The 12,185-nt window shown below is 46.7% G+C and overlaps 1 protein-coding gene across 1 annotated transcript in view; it reads left to right on the forward strand.

Moving 5' to 3' along the window:
• Positions 1-5,569: 5,569 nt before the first annotated feature.
• SCML4 (Scm polycomb group protein like 4) overlaps positions 5,570-12,185 on the forward strand; it is a 45,645-nt gene continuing 39,029 nt past the window's right edge. Inside the window, exon 1 of the mRNA XM_050895015.1 lies at positions 5,570-5,770. Coding sequence (XP_050750972.1) covers positions 5,570-5,770 — 201 coding nt within the window. The remainder of the gene's footprint in view (positions 5,771-12,185) is intronic.

Genomic DNA, 12,185 nt, shown 5'->3' on the forward strand with positions numbered 1-12,185 from the left:
AACCTGGACAGTGGACCCTAGAGCCACTGAGCCCACCACAAACTACAACTATATCTGGCCAGCTGAATGACTGCACACCTTCAACCATATTGGCTAGATCTCCACTGATACCATGGGAAGTCAGACATCCAGCACACACAGAGACACCTCTGTATAAGGGTCTGAATGTAGGCATTTAGGTGTCTTAATCTGATACTGAATTATTCCCTGTAGCTAAGTCTGGTTGCCTAAAATAGTCATCTAGTGCCACCTGAGATGACCTGAGGTGCCCAAGACATTTTGGCAGATGTGACACAGGGTGTAAGAGAGATCACATCTGACATGACCGGAGGCACCCATACTGAGGTGATGGACGAACTGAGGTTTGAAATTAGGTGGGGTGAATACCATTCTTGGTTCCCACAGCTAGCACAGATATTTGTGGTGTTTGTTTCTTTAATGATTGGTTTGGGAAAATGGGCCTTTCTACTCAGATCCTGTTGGCTGGACAGTCTCAAGGGTTTTATGTAGAAAATCTCTTCTTGGGGTCAAAATAGGCAAGAGATGCCCTCAGAGAAGCATCTGCTTCTCACTTCAATTCCCAAGGCAATAGGCAAGAAAAGAGAAGAGCTTTGCAAATCGCTGTAGAACTTCATGCCACGGCTGAAAATTATCCTGACCTTTCTTTGAGGAATGGTGAGATGGGTGCTCTCCATGCAACATCATTAGGCAATTACATCCAGACATGCAGAGAATATTGGTTCAATGCTTTTATTAGCAAAAATTCCTACTGTCTGCTTCACTAAACACTTACCTTTCATGTACTATGCGGTGCTGCTTTGGTATTCATGATGAAGAGATGTGTAACGCCTGACATCCCTGAATACTACCCAAGAGGAGCACGCAGGTATAAAGCTTTGCTTCCAGATCAGGCAATGCTTCTCATTTTGCTCACCTACTCCGCAGGCCATCATCTCCGAGCAGTCTCAGTCAAAGGGCTGCCCTGCTGTGCACAGAGAAGGAGGGGAAAATAGTCCTGTTACTGGCTGAAAAGTATTCCCTCCCTCCCATTTAATAATGTGATATTCTCCTGCAGAGTGTGCTTTCCTGAACAACAGTTGAAGGAAAGACAGACAAGATTACAAGAAGTTTGTATCTTTTCCACGTAGGGCTGTTGGGTATGTAGATCTGGGAGACATGAAGCTCTGCAGTAGTCAAGAGTTGGAGGCAGGGCTGCAAGTGCTGGCAGGGTCAGCACTGACTCCTGGGTCAGAGTCCTTCTGCAGCTGGGACCAGTGGCAGTACTGGGAGTGAAGGGTTTTCTCCTTCAGCTGCTGTGCAACGGGCACATTTTCTACTCAGCTGCACTTTTGCACCTTCCTTTAGCTTTAGGCATGAATAGCTTGTTCCTTCCCTATGCATCATCCCTGTCCAGTCCAGGCACGGGTTTGCATGAGACCTGGTGTAAACCAAGTTTAAATGATCATCCTCTGGAATTACCGATATAAAATTCAATGTGATATTTTTACCTTCAGCCCTTGCAGTTACTGGAGCGCAGGTTAAAAGCTGCATTTATTGCAGGCATTTATTTTTATTAAGAACGGATCTTTGCAGTCCATCAAAAATACTCAGCTTGGGAGGAAATGCACTGTAGCTCCCTCCGCTATCAGCTATAGTTGCCAGCACAGTAAGCTGTGCTGCTAATCAGACAGCATATACACCGACACATGATGCAGGGCAAGCACAGTGCAAAGCACTGGCTAGTAGAAACATCTTACAGGTCACCAGTGTTGGTCTAGGGCATGTTTTTGTCTCCCACCCTGGCCTTCCACGGGAGCAGACTGCTGTGCACAGGGTGGTCCTCAGGATCCTCCGAAGTCACATCAGAACCTCTGCTGCCCGGAGGGGACAAGACTTCACCCTTCCTGCAGCGCTCGCTCAGGTGTCAGGGTGGGGAAAGGTGTTTCCCTGCTGCCTCCTCTCTGGGATCGGATGGGGCAATGTGGAAGGCAGCGTTGGAAATTAAATTTCCAGATGACAATGTTTGAGAGACAAGTAAGGAAAGGTTACCCTGTGTCTAGCCCTGCATTAAGTGATGAGAAGCCATAAATGTAAAGCAGTTTCCTGCTGTTATTTTAAAACTAAGAATAGGAAAGTGATAGACCCAGGTCAGACTGAAGCTGCACCATCCTTGGCTGTCCAAAGCTAGTGCCTTAGGAAAAGTACAAGGACAGGGCAGACGTATACTGATTTCCTTCCCAAAATACTCTCCCAGGCTATTTGTACTACAGTGATTTCCTGAACTGAGGCGGTGCCTTTGTTAGTAGCGTGTAATTTGCTTCCTTGAATTTGCCCTTAAATTGCATCAAGTTCTCTTAACTTGCCTTGAAGTCAACAAGCTTTCCAGCCACTGAGCCGTAGGTCAAGCCCAGGCTGTGGCAGTGGTCGGAGCTGCCCCAGGAAAGTCCTTCCGAGGTAACACCCTGACTTTGTCGGGGGGCGGTCAGACAAGCCCTTGTGTCCCTCTGGTCTCTCTGGCCAACCCGCAATTTGACTGCATGTATCTCCAGCCTGCCCAAGAGCTTTCTCCTGGCTATAAGAGGAGGTCGTGCTGTCACCCCCCACCATCAGACAGAGGCAATTTTTGCTTGTCTGCTGTCTTCCCCTGCTGCTGGGGAGCACACTTGCCTTCCAGGATCTGCAGCAGCGTAACACAGTAAATGCTACCAAAGGCGCTCTCCATTCCCCTTGGCATACAAGAAACGAGAATCAAGTCACAACTGGGCTTGTAATCAAGTGTAATAACAACAGCTTGTGTACTGCAATTGATTTCTTGTCTTTGCTGTATCAATTCAAATACATTACACTGAGATAATTTTGTGCAAAGTCCAGTTGGGTCTTGTGTGTCAGCACACGTGGCAAGGAGTTTTAAGAGGTTTTGCCAAAGCACAGTGTCACAAGTGTCGAGAGCAGAGAGCAAGGACAAAAAAATTGTGATTGCTAATATTTAGTGTGTTTCCTGACCACCATGTGTTTAATACTTCACCAGTTGCAAAAGAAAGCAACATTTCAGTCAAAGAAGTGCTCTAGGTCAGCAGCTTTTTTCCTTCTTTTGCCACCAGCTACCTTTACCATCAAAGGAGAATGCGATAAAGGCAATGCAGTGTGGTGTTCAATGCAGGTCCATACCCTCTGTCTCACAGCCTCATGGCCACCAGTGGCCCCCACCGTAGGAACCACTGCTCTTCCCCAGGCAGGGAGCAAATCTGGGCTGGGCTTGTCTTCCCCAGCCTCTGCCAAGCTCCTCCGCGAAAGTTTGTGTTGCCAGGCTTTGTTTAAAGCAGACCAAAATGCAAAGCCTGAAGCACTGGGCTTTCATAGTGGGTTTTTGTGCCAAATCCAGTGTAATCCTTGCATTTCCCTTCCCTGCCGAATTCCCTGCCTGCAGCCAGCCTCTAACTTAACGTCCTGGGGATGTTTTGTTTTGGGAGGTGGAAGAGACACTGAGGGTGTCCCTCAGAAAGCACTATGGGGAGGAAAATGCACAGTGCTGAAGACAGAAGGAAAGCAGTGATGCTCAGGATAGACAGAGCCTTTCCATTTGACTCCTGCTGTGGCAAGCCTGATGCTTTTAACCCTGCAATTATACTCTCCGCAGTCACACGAGACTTCTATTTGGTAAAAATCAGAGCCCCATGGCAGGCTTTCAGGTGGTTCCTGAGCTGGCTGAGCATGCCTGGACAGTGCAACCACAGTGGCCCTGGACAATATGGTAAATTAGGTGCTGCAAGTTTGCTCTGATCTGATGTTAGACGTTCAGTGTTTGCATGAGAGTTTTAGGCAGCCGATGTTGAAAACTGGAAATTTTATAGTCGATCTATAAGTGCTGCCATATGTAATGGATTTGAACTGAGCAGATACCCCTAGTATTATTAAAAAAAACCAGTTTTTAACATATTGCAAATAAATGCATTTACTGGAGGGTAGGGTTTATTATTTACTGGAGGCTGGGACGTCTCCATTTTTCTTATCCTACAGTAGACTGTGTAAGTTACTGACTGGGTAAGACCAGAGAAGTGAGTCGCTTGTTAGTCAGTCATGCTTACAAAGTTTTAACTAGGCAAAACATATTTGCCTTTGAAGCAGAGAAGCCCTCAGCTGAAGACACTTGTCACCAGGGGCCCCTATCAAGTGGTACCCTTCCCACTTTGTGGGTGAGCAACCCAGATTTCATTCCCAGCGATGTCAGCTCTGATCAGTCCGATCACACTGGGTTCTGAAATTGTGAGATTTGAAGTGTAGTGAGAAATTTGTAGATTTTATAGTTCATAGATTTTGTAAAAAATTGTAGTTGTTTGTAGTAATAAACAAACCTTTACTTGCTTTATGTTTTTTGAGCTTAGAGGATGCTCTTGGATCACATCTTTAGGCTCTTCTCTGTAGCTGAGAGGGCTATGAGTCTGCTTTGTAAAAACGGAGAGCAGGGAGTCTTCCGTTATCACTGGCCTGAGGGAGCATGAAATTGAAAACGTCAGCCATTGCAAGGCTTATCATAAAAGCATGAGAATTGCTTAGACCCTTATGTCTAGCAATGTATGCAGGCAGAACTGGGACTAGTATTCTGCCCACGTGCAGGAAAGCAGATGCCTGGACAAACCAACATTTGAAAACGTATTTCTGCAGTTGTTTTTTTTTTGTTGACCTTTGTTAGCATGTGACCCTTGCCAGAAGCTGTGAAGAATGCTTTCTATTCCCTTGGTAGTCTGTGTACGCTTGTATATTTGTTTTCTTTATTAAAACCTGGACAGAGGAAAATGGACCAGATTCCACTCCATTACCCCGGCTCAACTTCATCAGTTGCATGGAGTTGTGGTGAAAAAACAGCTTTTGATGGAGTACATCCAAAAGCCCGCTACTAACATGCGTGGTAACAGATGCTATAAAATTGCAGAGAGTAAATGTTTGGCAATTCTCCTCTAACGCGGCTACCTTGTGCCGGCAGCCTCGTGGTCCAGTTCAGCCCCCGTGCTCAGGAGTGCTGCGTATGAAGCAGAGGAAAGTCCGTTTTGGTATTGGTAGCACTTCCATGGTGAGGGAGGATTTGCAGAACCACAGAATTCAGGAAAAAATCAGGTTGGCAGGGACCTCAGGAGGTCATCTACTCCAAATCCCCTCTGAAAGCAGGCACTGGCTGATGGGTGCAAGCTCATGCCTTCATCACACTTATCTTATCTACAGGATGCAGGGTTAAGGTGGCTGTTGTGGGATTCATCTATTAGACATCTGCAGTACAGACCTTACCACCTGCGCCAGCTCCCTGTACCGTATTCATGGTCAGTGGAGAGAAACAGGCATGACAAGGGTTTTGTCCCGCTTTGGAGAAGCTGAGCCAGCTGTGGTGAGGTGAATCCCACCCAGGAGTGCACATCTGCGGCATATTTCTTGCTGCTTTATGACCGATGCTAACAGGGGAAATGACAGCATGAGAAAATGGCCTTCGGAGGAAAAACCTAAAATGAAAAATAAATAAAAAGCTCTTTTTTTTTCTTTTTTTTCTCTCCCTTCCGGTTGATCAGCAGCCCCGGGGCAGATGAGCCACCTGCCGTGCCTGCCCCCCAGCCTGGCCCCGGGGGAGATGCAGTCCCCCAGAATGGCGGGGAGGAAGCGAGGGCGGCCCCCGCTCCAGCCGGCGCCCATCAAAATGGCTGTTCACAACCTCTACTCGGCGCCAGCCGGTGCTTTGCCGGTCGTGAAGATCCCAAAGAAGAGAGGGAGAAAACCCGGGTACAAGGTAGATACGTGATTTTCACACTCCTCCTCCACCTCCTGCTGGTTTTATTACATTTTCTCCTAGAATTTCAGGTGAAATGCAGGAACGGAGGCAAAGTTGTGCAAGCGTGGGGCAGAGCAATGCAAAAAAAGTAAGAGAAGCCAATTTCTCTTCTACAAGAGATAGTGAAAAATAGAGGGAATCTATTTTTTTAAAGTTTACAGTTATTTTAATTTGTGATGTTTGAAAATAACTTATCTCCCACAGTGTTGTGTGAGATGGCTGTGCACCTTCTGGGAAGTGTTTCTCTCTCATTTGTCACTTTTTTCTTCTCTCTCACCAACCGTGATCAGAAATGAAACAAAATTAAAGGAAAAGAAAAGGAATACAGGGAGTGGGAATAAAAGGAGAAAATAAAGCTAATTTCCAAAGGGAAAAAAGAGGGACATTTTAGAAAGTAATAAGATTTCACTTACTGAGGGAAAGGCAGTTTTGGTTATTTGTCTGCTCCCTTTGGGGGAAAATCATGCCCAGCTTTCAATGCAACCCTGGTGGGGAGGCAGGGCTAAAGAAAGAAAGAAACCCTGAGCACCTTAAGCCTTTCACATGCTGCTGGTGGGCTGGGGCTCTCCCACCGTATCCCCTCTGGTGGGCTCAGCGCCGGCAGGAGCGGGGCCACCGATATGCCTCAGACCAGGCAAAAATGGGACCGTGATGCTGAGAGGAGGGGAATTTATTCTGGTGAGTGAAAATGAGCTACATTGCAGTGAGGGGTCTTGTGGTCAGTAGATTGCTCTGTTATTCTCTCCATCTCTGTCCGCAGCCAGCTAAGGGCACTGTACATGTTTGCTGTGCCTGTTCCTTGTTTTTAATGGGAACGGGTACAGACATGCAGTCTGTTACACAAGGAGGGCAAACTGCTGACTGTTAGAAAATAATAGCTGCTTAAGTTCCTGATGTCAAAACAGAAAAGCGAGTAACACGAGCGGTGCATGCACAGGGCCTGACCCAGCCTTCCCTGGAAAAGGTCTTGGCCCCGGGTGTTGCCCGGCTCTTCCCTGGGTCTCCCCTGGTTCACGGGAGGCAGCAAGGCCCCATGCACAGTGCTGCCAGCTGAGCTCTGGGCACAGGGACCAAATGTCTCAGCTCCTTGGGTTTGGGCTTTATCTAGAGCAGGCTACCCTTATCGTTGCCCTTCCCTCCTTTTCACCTCCTGCCAGACCTTTTTCTTCCTCCCATCCTCCAACCTCCATCCTCGCTCCTCCCTCTTTGCCAGGCAAGCCCTCCTCACCACCCCTCTGCATCCCATTTCCAGAATCCCCTACTCCTCCGCATCCCCCTGTGCAACACCTACTGCAGTAGACATCAGTACCTCAGCCCTTAATGCTTTCTCCTCATCTCCTGCCTTCTCCCGTCTCTCTCCATGCTCTCCCTACTTCATCCATACCCCTCTCTGCTATGGGGGCACATTTTGAAGCGTGTTTCAGTGTGTGCTGAAAACAGACCTTGCATGGCTAAGAAACAGTTCCAGCTGCAGTTTCCCATTTCTTCTGAAAAGCTTTAACTTTGGTAACGTGAATGATATAACAACAGTGGCCAAGCAGAGCCAACCTGACAGCAGGCTCAGGTGTCCTTCTTGGGATTACCGCAGAATTTTACAGCGGTAGTCCAAAATAGAGCTGGATGTCCAAGCTAAGACTGGGGCATATATTCTAGTGTTTGGTAAAATGTGGGATATGGAAATACTTATTATTTTTCACTTCAGTATTAGATTAAAACTCCGGGACAGAAACATCTGAATTGTTTTACTTGAGGTACTTGTCATTGCAAGTTTATTACTTATTATATTTATTTTACTTTATTTATTACAAGTAATAATTTAAATTATTATCCATAAAGCTTGGTCACTTGTAGGCTCTTTAGATCAAAACCATCCAAGTCTGGCATAATAATACTTTGGAGATGTGGTGAAATTGAGTCCCTGAGATGATTAAGTGATTTGCCAAATACCACAATGACCTTGTATGCAGAGTTTCGGCAGACCCCATCCCTTCTGCCCCTGCTTGTCTTGCTGACCCCCATTTCTTACTCCTGCATTTACAGTTGATTTCTAATTTGACAAAAAAAATAATTCTGGGGAGTATGTTCTGTTCCACCCCAAATGCACCCATCCACCTGTGAAAAAGCCTTTCACCAACCACCACATGTCTGTAAGTGGGAGAAGCAAAAAGGGAGACTTAAATTTCCTAAAATGCTGCAGTAACATTGCACTTTGGACCTAGGTGGCCAAGCACTTGATTGCTGTTGCCCGCCTCTTCTTCCAAAGGGAAGCTTTTCCCCTGACTGGGTACCACACACGCCTCCTCCCCGTCCCCAGGGTCTTAGCGGGGCAGCGACGGCATCCCTCCTTCGGCAGTGAATCTGGGACGATGTTATTTCTCAGTGAGTGACGGCAAGTAAAAAGGCATCCTTTTATAACCGATGTCTTAAGTTTCTGGAGCTGACACTCATGAGCTGTAGCATCCGTGGCATCTGGCCTGGCGCTGTTTATTTGCGCTATAGGATTTGTACACCAAAGCGACGTTTTCTGTGAGGCGCCTTGGTATGCTGTGTGCTCAGCTGAAGTGAACCCCTCTCCACCAAAAACACTTCCCCAGCGTGAGTCAAATGTTACATTTTTTGATGGGGAACTCTAGCTTGATTTAATTAGCTTGCTAATTGTATGACTTTCAGATACCATGAGACTTAAACGCATTTTAAAAAATGACTCCCTGCCCAAATGGCAGACGACCAAATTCTTTATAGCAACCAGATAGCTGAATTATTACAGAACAGATGGAAAAATACTTCTGAATTTTTAGCAAACTAGGAATTTACAGCCTAGATTTAAATTTATTTTGACCAAGATGTGAAGAACAGACATTTTTAATCACATGCTCTTTATAGCCAGATGACCCATTGCCTGTTTTCATTGATATTAAAGCAAATATCTGTGTCTTCCTAAAATGACATTTCATCACGCTTCACCACCAAGCAAAGTCCTTTTCCTCACTACCCTGTTTATTTCTTCACAGCTTTGGTTATAAAATTTCATCAAGTGTTTTTCCAAAAACTGTTTTGTACCTGATGTGGAGCTATTTGCCATAAAATGCTACATTTTCCCTAAATACAATATTCTTTCTGACTGTCTAAATCTCTAGAAAAAAGTCTATTCTGGCAGCTGGGGGGGGGAGGTTAGTAGACGGTTCGGTTTTATTTCTCTGGCTGTAAGTGAGGGGCAGCCCAGAAGAGCTGCCTAGAAAGCCATAGGAGGGAAGGCTTTGTTAGCATCGTGGGGGGATTCATGGTGTTAGAGGACATCGGAGCGACACGCGCGTGGGGCAGTGCTGCAGCAAAGACCACCACATCCCTCCCAGAAGGCAACAAAGCGATGGCACCATCCGAGCAGCCCGAGGGCAGTTCGTAGCCCCGTGCTACCGCAGCAGCTCCCGCCTGGGGAGGTGGCCCCAGCCTGGGGCCAGCAGTCGGCCAGGATCTTGCAAGCTCCTGCCAGGCGGGGTGGGTGGCGAGAGTCGCCCTGCACAGGATGGCGTGTGGAGTGATAAATTCCATTACAGGGCATAGGTTCCCCTGTTGCCCTAGAAGTCACTATTAATGATGACAAATAAGCAGTCAGGATTCGGACACACTGGGACCAAGATTGCACAGACAACCTTGAAGTGCCCTGATTATTCACCTATCCTGTGATACAGCCTTGGATTTCAAGGTTGCATACCTGCCTCATTCACTGCAAAACACTTAGGGGATGTAGGAGGCTGCGTGCAGATTCTCCTGCATCATTTGCTGTGTGGAAGAAAGGTATTGCAAGACACAAGAAGAAAAGGTGGGAAAGACCTTGGACTGTGTTTTGCCTTTGCCAGCACAGCACTGATCCCTCTCTGCCCTGGCAACTGAGCTGAGCCCTGTCTTGCCTCGTGCTGAGCCTCCTCACCCACAGCCAAACGCACAGAGAGCACGAAGTATAGCCAAGGGCCCCAAAACATGTACTTGGAAGCTCTGTGCTTCCCTGGTGCAGGTTTAATGGCACCTTTCTGCCCAGCTGTCAAAAGCCCACACGACAGGACCAGGCTGGCCCAGGCACTCACCTTGGTGCACATCTGTGTGCACATCTGCAGGGGCTGGAGGTGGTTTTCTCTCCAGCAGCAAAAGCTCTCGTGGCCAGGAGGTGCCTCTGCTCTCCTGGCTGGAAGGACACAGGCCCACGGGGACGGGGTGAACCCCAGCCTTTTCTAGCAAATGTTTTTTCAGGACAAGAGACAACTGGTACAGGGGAACTAGGAGCCATGAAGATGAGGACCTATGATCTAAGTGGTTTAAGAAAGGTACAGGGAAAGTTTGCATTGTGGTTCCTCTTGTTTCTTTCCTATGTATTTTATTATACAAGCTGGCACAGAACTTGTTCAGAAGGGAAAAAAAGCTATCTGGGAAATGTTCTTCCCCCTCTTTCACTTTTTTTCATGTGGGATGGCAGAAATACCAGCTAGATGAATCCTGACTGCTCCGAAGGGGTGTGCAGATCGTAACAGAAACTCCAGGACTCAACAGGGTCCTCCCTGTCTGTGGTCACTGCACACTCAGACAAACGTGCAGCCGGCATCAATGCCACAAAAGCCCACGCTCTCTCTGCATCTAGTTCACTGTGACTTTGGTGAAGTAGACACACTTACTTCCTACCCTAAATCCCTGATCAGCTTTCTCTGATCTCTTTTCCATGGTAGAAGGTCCGTAAGAGTGGGGGCAATTGGTTGTACATCTTGTTTTAAAGCAACCATTGCATTTTATATCTCATGCTGTGCATATTAAAACTTATGACATTTGATATTCAAAAGCTGATTCAAATGCCTTACTGTGAGGATTTCCCAAAGTGCTCTGACAGATTTTCTCTGTCTCCTTTTCTCTCTCTCTCTTGTCTTCACTGTTTTTTTCACTTTCATGCGTATGTGCTCTCTACTGCCAAGCTTTCACTCAGTCAGCTGGTTGGCTGGGTTGGCTTTTTGATAGAGAAGAATCAGTGCAAGAAAAGACATCTTTAAATGAAATACTTTGAGATTTACACTTAGTGATATTCAGGGACTACTCAGGGTTTCAGTGGCCAGGAGGTATTTAAGCCGCGTTTGCTAGTGTACTGTCTGTTGTAATCAGGCATTGTTTTATTTTGATCTAATGAAGGCACGTTCTCTGCTACCCCTAATAAAATGGCATTTATCTGTATCCAGAGGCTGTAGAGCACATACTGTTGCAATTAAGTTTGCAGTAAACTGTTTGCTAAAACAGCAAACTGCCAAGAAGGGGCTTCCAAGCTAGAGAGTTTACACAAGTCTTGCCCTCTGTTTATTTGCTCTTGAACATAAGCCTCGCTGGGCCTCCAAGAGCCAGGGAACAGGCGGAGAAAGAGGTTTACTGGGCACTGTCCCACCTCCACCGGGCTGATGGTGCTGGTGGGGCAGTGCACGCTCAGACAGTGCATGAAGCTCAAGGGCTGGAGAGGGGACTTGTGCGCCTGTGTTTGGGGCCACAGGGCTGTGAGCCAGTAAGGACGTTAAGGAGCCAACATGCAAGTGGAACAGAATTTATTATTAGGTGTGCTGTCTCCAAAATAGTATCTATAAAGGTGTTGTACATGCGTGAGTGCATATATATATCTTTATATATATGTACACGTAAATATATATACAAGTATATGTGTAGATCTCTATATAAATGTATCTACTTTTATATCTGTGTATATACTATGTACAAACACACATATGTATATATGCATTTATTATGTATGCATATATGTGTATGATCAAAAGCAAGCCCAGAAGCCTAGCACAGGGGCTACCCAAAGTTTCACAGTGCCAGCCCACTTCACCATAGAAAAGTGAGTCATTGACATGTTGCTACAGAAAATAACAAATCATGCTGCTTCTCACCTTCTCACATGGGATAAACCCCAAACTGGATGAGGACCTTGATTTTTGAAACACCATTTTCCTCCCATTTATTTTAATTGCTTGGAAAACAAACCGACAGCACTTTGCTGCTGGTGTTCCCTGATCCCAATCTGAAGGCAAGACAACCCTACAAAAACAGGGCAACACAGGCAGGTGAGGACTGGCACTAGCCAGGGGCCAGCTCAGGGTCCCTAGTAGCTTATGGCTGCCATACAGCAGGAGGTCAAATCCATAGTTTGTGTTAGATTCACTTATTGAACATTTTCTCCTTTGTTCAGGCTAAATCCAAAGGGATTTAGCCTGTCCCAGGGAATGGGAGGCAGTGGCACCATGTGGAGGTGGTGCCTGGCACTTCTGAGGCAGGTGGGATACAGCCTCTGCTCCAGGCACCAAACAGTGCCCTGTAGGGGATGGTGCCTCGGTGAGGAGGCAGCTTTTAT

Source organism: Gymnogyps californianus, chromosome 3, assembly GCF_018139145.2.
Source record: "Gymnogyps californianus isolate 813 chromosome 3, ASM1813914v2, whole genome shotgun sequence".
NCBI lineage: Eukaryota > Metazoa > Chordata > Aves > Accipitriformes > Cathartidae > Gymnogyps > Gymnogyps californianus.